General features: G+C 39.3%; 1 protein-coding gene across 4 annotated transcripts in view; it reads left to right on the top strand.

Moving 5' to 3' along the window:
- AFG2A (AFG2 AAA ATPase homolog A) overlaps positions 1-18,804 on the top strand; it is a 225,742-nt gene that overhangs the window by 5,315 nt on the left and 201,623 nt on the right. For all 4 annotated transcript variants that reach the window (XM_065062123.1, XM_065062121.1, XM_065062125.1 and 1 more), the window contains exons 4-9: positions 186-244; positions 1,343-1,978; positions 4,173-4,302; positions 4,942-4,998; positions 5,863-5,986; positions 7,213-7,468. In XM_065062123.1, coding sequence (XP_064918195.1) covers positions 186-244; positions 1,343-1,978; positions 4,173-4,302; positions 4,942-4,998; positions 5,863-5,986; positions 7,213-7,468 — 1,262 coding nt within the window. The remainder of the gene's footprint in view (positions 1-185; positions 245-1,342; positions 1,979-4,172; positions 4,303-4,941; positions 4,999-5,862; positions 5,987-7,212; positions 7,469-18,804) is intronic.

Genomic DNA, 18,804 nt, shown 5'->3' with positions numbered 1-18,804 from the left:
GAAGTCTGTAAAGTGCTCATCCACCTTTTCTGTTTGTGGGATTAAATCATATACTGTAAAACAGGTGATATTTGTCATTCTGGTGCCTTAATGGTGTGGACTCTTTTTTTGGTTTTGAAGTAGTTACTGCTTGGAAAATTTTGTGGTGTGTTGTTGTGTTTGTTTTTTTTCTTTTCATACCACAGGGACAAAGATGCCACCATTAATGCCGAGGAAATGTCCGTCTGTCTGCTGAGAAACCTAGGTATAAGTTTTGTTGCTTTTCTTTTGGCTGCTTAATTTTTGTAGTAGATCATCACGTTTTGGATAGAAGGGCAAACGGTTTCCTCTTACCTTCTTAATCGAGAGCTTATGGCAAAATAGAGGAAGTTATTCTGCTAACAGTTCTCTTAGGGATCTGTTTTCTTTGGGCTAAATAGTTTTGCCATGCTATACATATCTAATATGCATTGATCCTGATTGCGTTTCTTCTGTCCATTGTGCATATTGCTGGTTCAAGTTATGGTTGTTTAGCAATTGGCTGATACTGTGGTGCCCTTCAGAGTCTACTTGCACTGTGAAGAAAAGAGAGCGATAAAAACAAGGCACGGGATATTTATTAACATGAAATCTCATACTCTGAATCTTTTTTTATGTTGGTGGTAAATAAGCAAAATTGCTGTTCATTGTATGGTAGGTTTGTATAGATAAGGCAAAACGCAAGGTAAGTTATTCAAAGTGGTGCTACTTGAAGCACTCACTACAAATTGTTCTGCTCGAAAGGAATCTTCTGGTTTAGGGATTAATAACAGTATTGCTATGCTAAGAAGCAGGAAATGTGAACTGTGTTCCAGATTCATGAATTTGGCTGGCAATAATAAATCTTGTTTACATTTTTGTCTTCTTTTTTTTTTCCTGTGCCTGTGTGCAGGGTGCATTCAGATCACATTTCCTAATCTGTCAACACAGAGGTTAAAACCTTTTTTTTAGGCCAAGACTGTCAAGATGGCCTAAACATGAAATGTTGTGAACATGGCAAACACAATTGTTACTCCTTAAAATACTAATTCCATAATCTCCCTGTGTATGCTGTATGAAATTTAAAAGGCTCAAATTAATGATGAGCTCTGTATTAGATACAAATGTTTATCCAGTACAGTCTGCTTGTGTACAAAAGGATCATCTGCATTACCTGAAATTACCTTGAAATTGCCTAGATTAGGGTTTTTTGGTTAGGTTGATTTATAATCACTCTTCAGACTTCCTGATTAAGAATTATATGAATGCCTGAATGTTATTGCTGCCAAACTAGACTGAAATTTCATCATCTGTCTTTTTTTTCTTTTTTAATCCTCTCTCATAGATGGGAAAATAGTTTTGCCAGGAAACCTCTTGGCTTTCACTTTCTATGGCAAACTTTGTAACATCGTGGTGATGAAGGTGAAAGGAACCGATGGTGCAGAGCTGACTGCCCAGGGCAGCGCCGTTCCCAGTGAAACGCCCGAGCCAGACCTTGAAAGATCCGATTTGGAGACAAGTTCGCTAGATTTGTCCTTGCAGCTCAGCAAGATGGACATCGACGGTAGCCCAGAGGTTGAATGTACGAGCACACCAAGCAAACCGATGGATCCCGGTTCGCCAGTTACACCCAGTCCTGCTGTGGCAGCCAGTGGTCAAGACTCTGGTCAGGGAGATGAAACCTACAGCAAGGGAGGTGGTGCAGACCTCACCGATGACCTGGAGCTGGCGGGAAAAGGTGACAGTGAGGGACTCCTGCTAACCGGCAAAACTGGAGCAGTGAGCAGTACAGACACATTTTATTTCATTTCTTCAAGAACTAGAATCAATTTTATTGAAACAAGGACCAGCGTAGCAGAAGACGGTGATTGTGAGTCCCGAGTCACCTATGATATGATAGGAGGTCTAAGCAGCCAGCTCAGAACTATTAGAGAAACTGTTGAACTGCCCATGAAGCAAGCTGAACTGTTCAAGAGTTATGGTATGATACTTAAGACTTGGTTTTCTTCATTTGATGTTAGTTTTTTTATCTTTAACATGGCTTTTTAAAAAACAAACAACAAAAAAACCCCAAAAGTTATTCTTCCAGGAATATGCACTGAATTTTATGTAACGTTAATCTGGTGTACTTGTGTGTCCAAAAATGTCAAACTGTTTTATAATTATGCTCTATGGGTACTGTGAAGATGTTATGATCAGCTTGTGTGAAAAAGAATTGAATAAGAAAGAATATGTGTCTCTAAGAAAGTTTGGGTATGCATAAGCAGAACTTATTGCAAATAGGAAAGGTTTATATAGTCTGGCGTTTGAAAGGTGCAAATGTTGGTGTCTTCGTAAAATTTTAACTTTTTTGGTAGAGTCAACTAATTATATTTTTTTAAGGTGAGAAAAATTCAGATAAGTTCTTCTGCTGTTTTTATCTCTGTGTGTTGTAGGGTTCCTGCAAAATTTTAAGGGAGTGTTTAGGGCTGTTTACTCAAACTTCTCAGTGTGTTTAGTATGGAATTACAGGGTGGAAAAACTAACATGATTACCATTGCCGTATATAAAGTTGTATCTAACATATATATGAACTTACAGGTTATTTGTGACCAAGATGAAACTCTGTACTGTGCATTTATCACTAATGGATATATACATAAAGCAGGCATGTCTGCTCTTTGTACTGTCTAGGTGTGCATCACTGTGAGACAGGGCTCTTACCTATAAATATTTCTTTCATATCATGTCTTTGAGGCTTTTTATTTCTCTGCCTTACCTCTTCCCATACACATGCTTTAGAGAGGAGGTGATTTCAGTGATCGCTGGGACAATTTCCATGACACGCAGGTGGCTCTTTCTATGTGTGTTGCTTGGGCATCATTGGCAGGTGTCAGTGGGATGGTGTGAGGTGTCTTCATCCCTATGTGGTCTAGCTCAGTTCGCTGACCTCCAACCTCAGCATCACCGCGCGTTTTGTGTTAGCTGAAAGGTTGCTTCAGCATTAGTCCCTAAAGTACCTGATCACATTCTTTGTTATACTAATTACATGAGAGATGCTGATATTTCCTCACCAGTTACAAACCTTTAGTAACCATCCAGACGCTGAGAGTCCTTGTGTGCTGGTGGGGAGCGAGGCTGTGGGTTGAGTTGAGACCTCTGGTGCAGCAGCTCCTTTTCTCGCCAGTACCAGAGACACCACACGAGGGAGCAGCACATGTTTTAATGCGCTGTTGTGAAGTAACCTGTCTGTAAAGACACTATTTCCATCCTCTGTCAGTTAGCAGGTAATTTTTTTCATTTTGAGTATATTAGTTCCTGAGAGTCAGGCTTTCTGTTCACTCCAGCTCTATTCTTCTCTGTCACCACGGCAATGTGGCAACCTGCCCTTCAAGCATCATTCCCTGTGTGCAATTGCAGTACCGAACTGATGTTTCTTGGTTCTGTTTCGGGAACGCCTTTGTGCCTGGGTCAATCCGTTGTCAAATGCTTGTCTGTTCTTCTTCCTTTCTAATTTTTCACGTTTTACTTTATGCCCATTTAATTCAGCTTTGCTGCTCTGAAGCTTTTATTCTTTGGCTATTTACCTGGGATCGTAGTATTACTTCATGCACTTACCTACAGTTTCTGTCCAGTTTTAACTCTACACAATAGTACCTTGTTCTTCTAGTGTCCCTTATGTTTTGTGCCTGAATAGTTCTGTCTGTTTCAGCTCTCAACATTTGCCATTAAAGAAGCAAATTCATCATTTTGATGTGTATTTTTCATCTTTTTCTAAGTGTTCTTAAAACAAGCCTTGTAGTATTTCTGAAATTCTTTGGAGTGTTGAACAGATGTGGTTTTCTGATGTTGGGAATTTGTAATAATGACGCAGTCCAGTAACGTTTCAGAAAAAAAAAACCCAAACACACCAGAAAGCATAGGGAGAATGATAATGTCAAACTTCTGAAAAATATAAGAATGTAAACAGGATCATTTGGACTTTAAAAAACATAGATGCCATATGCGAGTTGTCTTCCCCCTGAAAGCATACAACTTTATCAAAATGCCATGCTGATTAAAGAAGTTACTGCTGAGGCCAAGTTATAACCAGTAATAACTGGAGCAGTGAAATGTGCAAGTGGAGGTTGTTCAGTCTGGTGTTATTTATCACAACTAACGTTCTCCTCTGTTTGTGTGCCTGTGCTTGTTTAAAGGGATCTCTCCTCCCAGAGGGGTGCTGTTGTACGGCCCTCCGGGGACTGGGAAGACTATGATTGCCAAAGCCATTGCGAGTGAGGTTGGTGCTCACGTTACTGTTATCAACGGTCCTGAAATAATAAGCAAGTAAGTCTACCCAATTTATTTTCATTAATTCTGTAAAGATGTTAGCCCCAAATCCGTACTGGCATCTACCCACTGGGTGTCCTCCATCCTCCCTGTAGGACTGGCTATGTGCTGTCTGCCCAAGAGTCAAAAACAGACGGGAAAGGGTTCTCTCAAGTTGGGCTTATGTTTCTTCTTGTCATAAGAGGTTCATTGGATTTGGCCAAGAAATTTGTGCGAGGCATGGACTAAATTAAAAAGGGGATTAAAACTGCATCTGCAATTGTGTGTTAGTTGTGCAACAAGAAGAGTGAGCTGTTAAAACCTATTTGAAATTAAAAGATGACTGCACAGATTAATGGCTTCAGGGAACCACGTTTTTGTTCTTTAAAAGTACAGATAGAATTGTTTCTAACAGAGACGAGAGAAGCTTTTCCTTTTAACCTTTTTTCTAGTTACAAGATGGTTATGTCTTTGCAAGTGCCCTGTTTTACCTAAATGTCTTGTCCTTGTGGAAATAAAGCTTACTGTAGATTTGCCTGTACTTTGGGACTTGGAAAGGGTGGACTGTGACTTTTTGGAACACGTGCCCAGTAATTTTCCAAGTTGCTCGGAAAAGCCCCAAAAATGTTTTTTATGAAAATATTTTAATTATTATAGGTTTTATGGGGAGTCTGAATCAAGATTACGTCAGATATTTGCTGAAGCCTCACTGCGGTATGTTCTTTTGGATAATTTTATTCGTGCTCACTTATTTGCGGTATTGGTTCTAGTGTCAATGTTCTTTAAGGGAAAACATTTGCAAGAATCTTTGAATTGTAATTTTTTCCTGCAGTGGTTTTTAAAAGGAAATAAATTTGTTTATATAGAGCTTAGCTAGAAGGAAAGCAGTGAAATTCTAGTATGCCTATTAAACGCTTTTGGACACTACCCTTTTTAAGGAACTGTTACAGATGGTGCCAAATCGCTCAGTCTGTATTGTTAGCGTATTGTACACTTATTTCAGCAGATGGAAGTGTGAGCCACAGTTTCACCCGGATCCAGATTTTTCTGTCTAGTTTTATCTTTGGAGAGCAAAGTAGTGCTGTGCTGAGACATGGAAGCCAGCTCAAAATGAGCTAGTGTTGGTACTGGGTTGTCTCTGGATCAGGGTGGCATTCTGCTCACAGTTGTGAGACCTGGTTAAGGCAGATCTCAGCCTTCCAGGTGGTTGTTGTTCATAATACATCAGCAAAGGACGAACACGTCCTTTATTTGTAGAGGTGGCAAATAAAATGCTCTTTTTACTCGTGAAGTCAGAATATTTAGTGTTGGGTCTTCAGGAGAGAGTCACAGAAAAGTAGGTTGGTAGGTCATCTTAAAGGTATTAGTTGTCTAATACATTAGTCACGTTAGTTATCTCTTTGAGTAACACCATATTCAAGGTTGAAACTTTCAGTTGCTTGAAAGAGTGGGATGCTTGTTAATTTTCATAGGAGCTGGGTGTTTTCTGTAAACAGCTTTGCACTTCTTTGCCTTGCCATTTTAAATCTTTCTGAGCACCTTAACATTTCTCCACTCCCTCCCCCTTTTTTTTCCCAGTCGCCCCTCCATTATATTTATAGATGAATTGGATGCACTCTGTCCAAAGAGAGAAGGGGCTCAGAATGAAGTTGAAAAGAGAGTTGTTGCTTCATTGCTGACATTAATGGATGGCATTGGCTCAGTAAGTAGACTGCCGTGAGACAATTAATGTGTATGGGGACTAGCTGAACAAAATAATTTTTCATCTATAATGCAGAAAATAGGCTTATGTGAGACTTTATATAGTAATCTAATGCTTTATTGGGTGCTAAGCAAAAGACATAGGAGGGAAATGTGTCTCCTGATAACTGTCAAATTAAAAGAAAGTAAGTTTTCTTCCATTCACTGTCTTTCCTTTGCCTTTCCCCACTCTCGTAGTTTTGGAGATAAATTTTAGTGACAGCCCAGGTATTTTTAATTGCTCTGAAATCAAAGTTGTCAAAATACTTCTGATGGTATGTAGGATGCATTATTAAAAGCAACAACAGCTATTTCAGGATTGCTATAGTAATGTTTAGGATATAAACAAAAGCCTACTGAAGAAACAGTAAATTTAATTAAGTATGTTATGGATTAAGTCCATAAAGTTTGCCCATCTCGCATCTATTGTTTTCTGATTATTAGCAGAAAAGGTGAAAGAACTCTGTCCACAATATGAAAATCAGTCTCTGCTGTTTATGTAATCTGCAAGTTTCTAGTTATTTTCCTGCATAATAGTTTGAGCTGCACAGTCTGGAGTTGTTCACAGGCGGAACATATTTTTGATGGCAAAGGCTGATGGACATTCTTCCCAGAGAAAGTGATTCATTCTTAAAAAGAGAATGGCACGACAAGAGACCTCTGAACTGATTTTTGCCTCACTCTAAAAGTGAAAAAGCAGAGCATGAGGAAATTGGTCAGGATTACTGACCTTACTTTTCCTACTGAACCTACAGGAAGCTTTATAACCTCCTGTCTCTGCTGTTTTTGGTACCTTAAATGATTCGTTTCCCAACCTTGTTTATTCAAGATCCGTTGATACTTTTTTTTGTGTGTGTTCTTGTGCCTTTTAGCTTACTTTCCTGAGGTAGGAAATCAGGTTCTTGGGGGTTAGAGTGGGAGACACTGGGATGAGGGAGTTTGGAGTGAAGTTTCTCTTGTATTATTTGTATGTACATACAGCCTATAATATTGCTAAATTGCAGGGATAGATTGGGTGGGATCACGTTGGGTATATATTATGAAAAGTTTGCTTTGTTCCTTTAGACATAGCATCAGGGTTTTAGTGTGTGTAGTAATTGTGAAAAGTAAGCAAGAAGTATGTTTATAACCTGCGTGACGTTTGATTGTATTTTCAAATTAATATTTTGCATCGTTTGATGTGTTCAGGAGGGCAGCGAAGGGCAGCTCTTGGTCCTTGGGGCCACTAATCGTCCTCACGCACTGGATGCAGCGCTGCGCAGACCCGGGCGTTTTGATAAGGAGATAGAAATTGGGATTCCTAATGCCCAAGACCGTCTGGACATACTCCAAAAGCTTCTGAAGAAAGTTCCCCATTCACTCACAGCAGCAGAGCTGGTGCAACTGGCCGATAGCGCACATGGTTATGTGGGTGCAGACTTGGCAGCCCTGTGCAAGGAAGCAGGTAAGGGTTTGTGTAGCTTATTTAGGATCTTACTTTAGTCTCCTTATTTTGGTTGAAAAAGTTAAAAATCCATAGTCTGTACTAATAGCTATTAAAATAATGAGAGTTAATTAATTTTTATGTCCAAAAAAACCCATAACAAAGCATGGAATATGAGAAACACCTATCTGTTCCTGAGCAGATCAGACAACCTTTATTAAGTATTATTAAATTATTAATTATATCATTACTATTAATATTATTAATAAATTATTAATCAAGTATTAATCTATTTTAAAACCAATGTTAAGATTAATAACAGTGGGGAATCCCTGTGCCATTTCTAATATACAATGTAGCTTACCAGTGGTTTAATGAGTTAACTGGCATATCTCTAAGAGTTTTTCTGCTCCATCCTCTACAGCCTACTCTTTTCATACAATAATCCCAAGTCACTCAGGCTAGAGAGCTTGTCCTGTGGGCCCTGGTTCCCAGGACGTTGAGACTGTTGGCCTGAGTGTGTTTACAGTGGTTTCCTTCCTTGTTTTGTGCCTGTGTGTCATCTACCTGCGGACATGGGGCTGTGGGGCTGCAGGCACCTGGGTCGGGTTGTGTGGTGGGGCTGGGAGAGCTGGAGAGCAGCTCACCCTGGGCTGGGGGCTGGAAATTGTCCCTTGGCCGCCCGTACAGGCCTGAAGCGTTATCCGCATATCATGCAGCCAGGGTTCAGTACGTTCCAAGGGATACTTAAACATGAGTTCAATTCTGTTTTCATTGGATGAAAGTGTGCTCTATCAATTTGTACATTTTGCTAGAATGTGTCTAACGTGGTTTAAGTGTTGGACGTTAAATCTGCCCATGAGCAGCCTTTTAAAGCAGTCTAGTCAAAATACGACTCTTCAGCTCTGCTTACGCATATTTGCTCTCCTGTAGTTGGCAAATATATGTTTGCTGTGTGTGCCGGTTACTTTTATTTCCTTTGGCACTGGGACAGCTTCCTCCGGCAGTGGCACAGTGCAGTTAATTCTTGCATCAGAATTAGCTATTAGATGACAGAAGTTTAATCAGGGGTGATGGCACCTGGAACAGCAAGGATTTTACCTACCAGTTGCCCAAATTTTTGAGATAGTTCTCAAATGTGCATTTGTGGACTTCAGTATGGATCATGAAGAAAAAATATGTATGGACACGGACTGTTCTTTTTATAGTGCTCTTCTGTTGGCTTTGCTTGTCTTTTAAGCTCTAAGTTAGCAAACATTTTTTTGAAAAACAAATATGTACAAACAACAACACAGATAAACTTCCTTTTTATTTTGCTTCCTCTCTGTTTTTGGAAGCCTGTCAGTCTGCCTGTGTCACAGTCCTCACATAGTAAATACTTAACTAATGTAATCTAAAACGTTCAGTGGAGTGTGTTGTGGTTTCAGTTCCAAACATGACCCAGCCTTGTGATGCACACATCAATCCCGGGCACTTCATTATCCAGCTGTACGCAGGCAATATTTACCCACTTCATGAGGGCCCTTTAGAAAATAAATTCTGGACGTTGTGTAAATTGAACATACGTACTATGTAGACCAAAACTTCTGGCATCTACCTGCTGCTGATTGCAGGACATGCTGTCATCTGGGAGCTTTGCACCCACATCCTGTGCTGGGAAGGAGGGTGTCTCTTTTCTATGGATCTTCTTTCCTGAAGCCCGAATCCACGCTGTTCTATTTCCACGTTATTTGTTAACTTGTAGTGACCTCTGCTGGGGAAAATACAGTCCGGCGTCATTAACTCTTTGCAGTCCACAAGTATTTTCCCTTTTCAAAGAGTTGAAGAAGCATGAGTCAGTCAAAGGATTGCTTAAAATGAATTTAAGTTGCTCGTGGTTAAGGAACGTTCTTAGCTGGAGTCTTTTTTCTGGTTAAGCTCTTGATATCTATTTTTTTTATTAAGTTTTCAACACCTTGTAAAATATTACTGCTTTCACTGGAGTTAAACTTAGAAAAGACGAGCTTTTATATTTCTCCTCAGCAGAGTGGGATTATTCCATGTGGCAAATTTTCCAGTGTTTTGTCTAGTCTTGTTTGTTGTTCCAAGCAATGGGCTTGTATTGCTTCACTTACGAAACTGTGCCGTGGGCCAAGATAGCTTGCTGTCCAGGAATGCTCTCTGATATTCAGCCTGAGTTTTCCTTGTTTAGTTTTATGCCATTCATTCTATTTACATCCTTGTGGAACATGTTCACTCTCCCTCCTTAGTGTTTACACCCTTCAGATATCTCTAGGCTGTTCTCATGTCCCCTACCTCCTCATTCATTACTGAGCCAAACTATAAATATTTAGCTCTTTTAATCTTTCCTCATAAATAAGTCCTTCCTGCCTTCTGAGAAGTTATGTTGATTTTTCTCTGAACTCCCTCCAGTTTGTCAATAACCTTTTGGTAATGTGGGGCTCAGAACTGAACGTAATAATTTGTATTTATTACAGCGTAAAACCTGATATAGACATATAGTTAAGACTACTGGTGTGCATTTCTAGACAACCAAAATGCCTAATATTTAGGCAATATCGGAGCTGAGTTCTTTCACAGATTTTAAGGTTACTTGTGTCATTTTCATACATGATGTGTGTGTAAATACAGGTACAACATGGAAACTAATTCAGAAGCAGGAATTCCGAACTCAGCAATACACATCCAGTTTTCGGTACAATATTATTGTCGCTTGCCAGTTGTACTGCAGTAGTGGTCTTTGGGAGACTGAGTCCTGGTTACCCCATTTGTAGCTTTAGGTACTTCATACGTGGCTCGAAAGCCTGGAAGTTTACGAGCTAAATATGTTTATATTCTTCATACCAAGTTTAGATAATTTCCAAAGGACTCATCCTTCCTTATCTTTATACTTCAACTCTGTTTTTTTAGCACATGTATAATATTGTGTATATACTGCTTATATAAACCATGGTGTAGTAATTAATGTCACACAGTAAATGTAGCAGTTGTAGGACTATGATGGGCAAATCTTTCACTTTTGCATCTATAGTTAGGTTTCCTAAATACTGTATTATAAAAGCTTTGATGTTTGTCTTCTATACAATTCTGAAGAACTTGTGTTAATGAAAAGTAAATAGCTGTTGGAGAGTTAAACATACTCCAACTGTTTTCTTGGCAGAAATTGTTCTCCGGTGCAAGAGTGGCTTAGTGGTTCTCCTGGGGGCGGAGAGGCAAGTTTTCTGTTCTGTTGAGCAACTTTGTGTGTTTTCATGGAAGTCACTAAGAAGTTTTAGGAGCCTTTTAATGCTCAGCTTGCACTGAATGTTTTTAGGCCTCTGTTTATTTGGTGTGTACAGAACTGTGGTGGTGTGTGTGCTGGAATGGACAAGGAGGGGAAAGGTGGACAAGACATCTGCAGAATCTCTGCAGTGTGCTCTGGACTTTTCCAAAGGGGGTATTATGACCGAACACCCGTGAGATATTTTTATATAGATAGACATAATCATCAGCTAAGGGCATTTTTATTTGATCTGCTGAATTTTTAAAATATTAGTGGATTTTTCTTTCAACACCTTATTTACTAAAGATACAGTTCTAGCCTTTCATAAAACAAAACTACAAAATTATGTGGCTGTTTATACAAAAAATGCTAGGTATCGTGAAGCTCACAGTTACTGTTGGAAGAGTTGCCAACAGTGGCAGCCGTCAGCTCTCGATGTGTGTCTATCTCAGCCTTCGTTGTTGCACAAAGTACTCATATCCCTATCTCGCATGTTAAGCAAGATATTGTTTTCCATTTTACAAATAACTAAGAGATTGCTTATGATCAGCCCAGCAAAATTAAAAGTAAAGCTGGTATTTCTAACATGGCAAGCATCGCTAGATGACATGCAGTGCTTTTCAGGATAGATACACTTAACCTGTGTTCAAGATACACTTAACCTATGTTCTCTGTAATGACTACATTGGAAAAACTGTGTTTTGCTCTGATTCTCTACTGCCAGCAGTGTATTTGTAACTTCCCCAATTAGCTGCGTGTTGCTTGTTCTTGTAACCTTTCATATAGGTTAACGGCATAGTAAGGAAACCTGTGAATACTCGGTGGGCGAAGGACCACATCCCATGGACATCAGCTTGCACTGGGCTCCTCGTGGGAGGCTCGTGGGGACTCAAGTACCTTCTGAGGGATTCACGTGCACAGAATTCATGACAAGAAAAGGATTTAGTTATGTGTGCAGCTGAGAAAGTCAATAAGACTGGAAGAGGTCTACTGCGTCCTAAATTATTTAGTAGACTACCTTGTAGTGTGAACAGCTGCATTCTGAGTTTTATCTCAAGTAGAGGCAGTGTTTAAGAAGACCGACTCTGCCATATCCTTGCATATAATGTCAGTGTTTGTATACCCCTAAGATCTTCTTGTTTCTGCTTTAATTAATTGGCCACACAGTCTTTTATTAAATTCCCTTAAAAATTATAATGGTTTTAATTTAACAACAAATATAAGCACTGCACTTTTTTGGAGAAACATATGAAATGTTAATTATGTAGCGGGGACATGAATGGTATAAACTGTACTGAATGTTAGAAGATGCTTAGCAACAAAGGTTTCCAAATATAGCAATTTATTATAAACTTGCCCTTCTATGGCTGCCTGTAGCATTTCAACAGGGTGAATATAAATATAGCTTGATTTCTTCAAGAAGTGGGTTCAGTCATATTGTTTACAGAGAAAGGAAGTATTTGCTTTGTAACTCTTAGAATTTATCTTGAACATCCTTGTTCATTACACATGATTTCAGTGTGCTGATACAAAACACTTGGACTATGATAAGATAGCATCATGAGGAGAGGAAGAATAAATGTCTTTGTTTAAACAGTGGTCTCTCTTGCAATAACATCTATTTGGTTCCAGTAAGGATGTCGTATTGAAACCACTGAAACTTTGAGACTCCTGTGAAAGAAGCACTAATCGCTTCATTTTGCGACAAAGTTTTTCAAATTGTCTGATTGTAATACAGTTACAGCTATCACCTTGCTTAGCCTTTAGGATTATAATGGTTCACTGGCTTCAGCTGCCTGTTCCAAATAATATGATGGAAATAGAGCTTTAGCTGCATCTTTGACTGGTATGAATCAGTGCTGCTCTGCTGAATTGGTGAAGCTACTTGCATATACATATGATGTGGTCTGTTGTCTTTTGTTCATAATTTTAAGAGTCCTGTTGTCTAGAGATCTTATAGTCTATGGGATTCATTTGGCCCCTTTATTATCCCTGAGTTCTGATAAATAGTGCAGCTAGGATGAAGAGTCTTTATGCTATTTAGTTGATAGCTCTGAATATGTATTATATGGAGATATTAGATCTGTAAAGCTATAAGTTATTTAGGGGACCCCAAAAAGTTATTTATAAGTTATTTATGACCCAAGAAAGAGTCTCTGCAATACACTGGCATTATATTTAAAAAAGAAAAAAAAAAATAAAAAAAGAAATTAGGCAATTGAAGGGCTGGCTCCTCAGTTTTTTGGTTTTTCCTGTAATTGATGGGGAAGTAAATTCCCCTGAAGCCCAGGAATGTCTCTTTGTTAGACCTGTTTTTCTTCCCCAGCTTCTGCAGTTTTGGTCGCCTGGCCACCTGCAGGAAACGTGAGCTGTTTGGGCTAATGTGATTAACAGTGAGTCTCTGTGCACCCTGAGGACCAGCCCCTGACTGGGCTTTCAATTAGACAAACACTGCGTTCAATATGTGGCTTCTCAGCCTTGTATCACAAATTTGAGCTCATCATTTCAGCTCAGACACAGTCTGGATGAAACAGCCTAGTGTTAGGGCATCAGGAATATCCATCCTTTCTGTAAGCCACGAACTTCATGCTTCAGTCTGAACCTTTCCCAAAACAATTTGGACCCGAGTTCTGGTGGGGGTGTGCAATACATGTAAATATTTTTCTTGGATTATCATCCTACATGTAGTAATAGGGGCTGAAACACTTATTGAAAGTGTAGATTTTGACAAAGGCAGTTGATGACCAAGGCAATGGGGTTGTTTGTTTTCAAATTAACTGATTGCAGTTGCAGATTTTAAAAAGAAAGCACTGATTGATGTGCTGTAATTATTTTATTCCCTGCTGGAAAGTGACTGAAAATACCATGTCTGTGTTGTTGTTTTTTTCTTTTATCGTAGCACAGAAAAAGAATGAAACTCTGCTGTTGCAAATGGTCTGGTACTGCATTCTCTAACTGAATACTGGTTCCCATGGGAAGGAAAGGCTGCTTGCCTTTTTATAAAAAGGTCATGCAGGTTTTTTTATATATATGTTAATAACATAGATGGTCAATACAAAAAGAATTATTCCTATGAAATTTAGAAGTTTTTTTCAGAAATGGCATAACACTGGATTTTAAAATGCCCTGAGAAGTCCAGACATGATATAGAAGTAAAGCTACAAATGAATATATGGACTGGAACATCTGAATTTCCTGATACTGTGTTCCATCATGCTAATTTACAGTGTAACAAGACCAAGAAATTCCAGCCTACATCTTCAGCATTTGTGAGTTTTAAGTTTGTACTGCGTTCTGTAATTTTGAAGCTGTTTTTAAACCAAAGCAATTGACATAGTTTGGCATCTTAACAGGTTATAAACAGATGTGTCCTTTCTTGCACGCACACATAACGAAGCAATGTGGCTTTTTTGGACACACTTTGTAACATGTGGTGTTGGATTCTTTCCTGGAGCATCAACTCAGAACGGTGGCTTTTGTGCACAACTGGCTACATCTGGATGTCACTGAGCAGCTTGAAGGAACGTGCCTGAGACAGGGTGGAGCGCTTGACCTTGTTCTTGTCTGTGGGATCCCTTGCACTCTTTCTTAGGATTCATCCCCCTACCCCAACATCTTGGCAAAGTCAGAATTGATTTTAGAATTGCTGTATTGGACGTGTAAATTAGTTCAATTACTTTCTCAAGATTCCACAAAATTATTATTATTTTAGCTGCATTGGGTTAGATTCTCACCCTTCCACTTTGGTTCGGCATCGTTCTGATGCGATTGCAAAATTTCTGAGTATTTTTTCCCCTGTGTCTCTGAGTGCACAGATGTTTCCTTACTGTGATTGTCTTTGTATCCAGAGAGAAAAAGTCTTGCTGTGTTTGCCTCTCTGAAGATACACTGGTGCGCATTATGTTGCTTTTTGTGGTTATTTTTTCTTTGGCTTTTTTCTTGTTTGATAATGGTACTTGATTTTTGATTTTATATGGAAAAACATTGCACTTTCTGCAGTCAGGGCACACGAACTTTTGGGTTTCATCATAATTAATTTTAAGTATGTGTTTATCTGAAACTGGCTTGCAGTTAATTGGATGATGGGATTGCTGACTTCATATACACAGTCGTGGGTTGAGTACTTAATAGTCTGTTTAGAGCACATCCCATTCTGTCTGCCGATATTTATATAAGCAGGAAAGACTGGATATATTCTGAAGAGTTGATCAGTAACTATTGACAATATTCTAAATTAACCTCCTTGGCAGCTGGAGACCATGTTCTTGCTTCTGCAGCTTGAGTGATACAGAAGGAATGATATTATTCATGTGTGGCAACGCGTATAGGGACTTGTGCGTTTGAATGGGTTGGAGGTTCAGCCCCAAAAGGAGCTGTGTGGTTTGTGGGGTGCAGGACACCAGTGCAGCCCCACCTGTGTAGGCTGCTGCCTGTCAGGGGCAGCCAGAATATCATTCCTCAGCTTGCAGTTCCTGAAAATTTAGTGTTATGTCATTTTTGCTTAAGAACAGAATAAATTTCTTAGGCTGGGTCATTGGCTGAGCTTTGGCAGGAACAGACAGTTCTGCGTGGTCCCTGTTTAATTTCTAGACCTGGAATCAAAGCCGTGTCGTTAACCCAGCTCCAAGTCGTGTGACATGAGTGACGTGTGTTGGGTTTGGTGTCCCTGGGGTGCTGCAGGCTCTTGGGGTGCCGAGCTGGGTGGGAGTGGTGTGCCAGGCACTGGGGGCCTGCTAGAAACGGGGCGGCCTCAGCTCTATGTGCAGAAGCTTTGAATGGATGAAAATGATTTGACCAAGACTAAACTGACTTTTGAAGACACTCTGCAGTCCATGATCTTCTAAATTATCCTATAGGCTTGTTTTTTTTCTACAATGGTCTGAGCTGCTTGTTCTCCTGTGTTGACTTGGAAGTTTTATTTTTATAGATATATATATATATATACATGCACCTATATATTTTTTAAAATTTTGGAATCGCATTTGTTTTTCATTTCCTTCTGTTTTGTGTTTTTATGAAGTGTCTGATATTCATTTATGCCACTTTGTGTTTTTGTAGGTAGCATTTAATTTGACACTTTTTTTTTCTAGATTTAAATACCTTGAATTTTGGCTAACATTTCCCTCCCTAGTTCTCTTCAAAAATTGTTTAATCGATTGTTTTGCTCTTACATTCTTCAAGTGACCATAATATGGGAACATCTAGAGCTCAAGTACAGCATCATCACTCTGAAGCAATTATTATGCTTTTTATTTTTTGCTTTTTGCTTTTGTGCTGAGTCTGGTTTCAAATGTAACTTGAACATCAATGGTAATAGACTCAGTTTCATATACATCTGAGGTGCAGTTCTGCTTGTACTAAAAATCCATAGGAGTTTTGTTCCTCTCGTAGTATGTAGGGAGGGACTGGCCGTGTTATGATTCATGTCACTCCATCTTGCTCTGCTGACTTCAGAACTACATCTGAACTAACCCGCTTAGAGTAGATGTTCATATTCAGGTCGCAAAGTTGCACGTTTTCTCAGTATCTGGCTAAAAAAGGATGTTTTCCATAGCTGATACTAGTTTATTCTGGGAAAAAAAGCACAACTATACTTCAGCTAAGCTATTTGTGTAGAAGTGGTATTATAGGAGAAGAGTTTGATGTTTTCTGACTCCCTGTCATAGTCCAGGCAAATAATTTTCTGGGAATATATATTGGCAAATTTAGGATCTGAAAGCAGTTCTTTCATTTAGTTGCTAAAGAATCATAAAAGATGTAACTTAAAAAATGTAACTTAACTTGTATGTCTGTGTTAGTTCTGCAGGAGTAATATCAGTTAACTGTTGGCATTTGTATGTAGACTGAATAGCTTAAATATCTTCAGGCAAAGTTTTCATAGGTCTCCTGACTTTAACTTTTAGCTATAGTTTGACTTGACAACATTCCTAATTGCAATTAGGCCAGCATTTAGCCATGAACTTTTGCTTCTTGCCTTTCTGCCTTTGCTATTCTGGTAACGTTGCAGTCCTTGTTTTCCTTCAGGGCATGTATGACTTGCCCTAGCTTAGGTACGTCTCCATATGAGAGCAGGCGAGAAACACGGGCAGTCTGGTATTCCTTATTTCCCTCTTGTTGTCATTGTTTTAGGATAAATGATGTGTGCATACCTGATCTGTGAATAAACTGTTTCCTGTATGAAAGAAGTTTTGAAAATGCAGTTCCTCCTTCCTTCCTTCCTTCCTTTCCCTCCCCTGTCGTACCTCTCAGCAACATCTAGTCAGCTCCGTAGACGTGTTCCAGCAAATGCCGGAGCTCTTCACAAAGGGCTATAAATCGCGTATGTAATCCCTACAGAAGATTAGTGCTCAGGTTAGCTGAGCGAATTTGCAGTGTTATGGTTACATGGGATTTAAGGGCATTATCTTTCCTGTGCAAACAGCATATGAAAGTTCTTCAGGGATTTTCCCATATAGCGCTGGCAGCTAGAGACAGATCGCAGAACATAGCTTCAAGAGCAAAAGCAAGGGTTTCTGCTTCCAGAAATTTTTTTGAAATCAGCATGCATTTCATGTATCGGTTAAATGAAAAAGAAATAAGGTTAAAATATATATTTATGAAAGTCTGATCCATGGGTGGGTTTCTTATTCCTTGGTAAATTTGTTGGTGTGATTCCATACTTATTTACACTGGGGAAGGGAAGACAAATAAAAATCAAACAAACCAAAACCTCCCTCCAAACTGTAGAAGTTTCTTAGGATGCAAATGGAAGAATACGTGTGAATTTTCAGCCATTGTCAAGGCTGGCTCCTGCCTCCAGGTCAGAGGAAATCTTGCTGGTGGTCCACAGATAGCAGGTACTTGCCTGGTGCTGTCGTTCCATTATTTTGTCTGGGGAGTAAAGGGAAAAAGAGCCTTTGCCTCGACACATCCCTGCTGTGTCTCGGTGCTCGTGCCAGCTGCTCTGTTATTGCCTGGCGCTGTCTCACCTTGATGGGCAGGAGCTGGTTTGCTGGGTCTGCGCAGGGTGAAAGATTTGACTGAACAGATGAGGATGTGTCTGACGGGGCGTTCTCTGTGGATCAGCGGTTCTTACCAGGTGACGGCAAGGTTTCCATCTGCTAGGCAAACAGGCTTTGTCTGTGTTACTCCATATTCATGCATGACTGCAAAGAATATACATACACATTTTCTCTATTTTTGTCTTGGATCTGATAATCCAATATCCTCATGTAATGAAGTGCTAATATAAACGCCCTTTGTTTATGAGGCTATGATATGTTCAAGAACACATGCGAGTTGTAGTATATGACACTTGACATTCTCTAAAACATTTCCTAGTATAATTTTGGGATTGCTGTCATGAATGAGTGCAGAAAGCCATGCTGGTTAGAAATTGTCAAATATAAAGCAGAAGAGCTCCTTATCTCAAAAACTTGAAACGCTGGAATAACTTTTGTATCCATTGCCTGAGAAGTCACGTATGCTCCTCTTACAGCTTCTAAAGTTCAGAATTGGTTTCAGGTTGTATGAATTGCTTTTTCTGTGCATAAAACTGTTAATTTTTGAAGTTTAGTATGTAAAGATCTAGAAGTAGAGGAAGGCACCCCATCCACTGCCATTAGGAAACTGAAATCTTTCTGTACGCTGTTAAGTGTTCCACTTCCAGTCACACAGGAGAGTATCATGTTGGATCTGATAGCTATCACAGGGAGAAATGGTATGTGTCTTCTGGGTTTGGCTATAATAATTGCAGAGAGAAATGCCAGATGAGCAGGGAAAGAAGAAACATTTCCTTTTGTAAACAATCTTATATGATGATTACAATTTCTTCAACGCTACTTACAAATTCTGGTATTAAGATTCTGGCAGTGTAAGTTCAGACAAGATGTATTTGTGGAAGAAATAGCTGATGGGCAGTGAAAGATGCATGATTAATAATTTTGTTTTGTTCCATTCATTTCCCCAAGTGTTGTGTATATTCTGTTTTTGAAAACTAATGTGTATATGTTCATCGTTTTGAGTGGATGCTTTCTATTATTTACAGTAGTATATAATCATACACAGACTCTGATAAATACAGCAGTGTCACAGGGTCTCTTTTTAGGCTCAGACA

This window comes from Columba livia, chromosome 4 (assembly GCF_036013475.1).
Source record: "Columba livia isolate bColLiv1 breed racing homer chromosome 4, bColLiv1.pat.W.v2, whole genome shotgun sequence".
In the NCBI taxonomy this organism is placed as follows: Eukaryota; Metazoa; Chordata; class Aves; order Columbiformes; family Columbidae; genus Columba; species Columba livia.
Note: the sequence above shows the minus strand (reverse complement) of the source record. Positions and strands in the feature narration are given on the sequence as shown.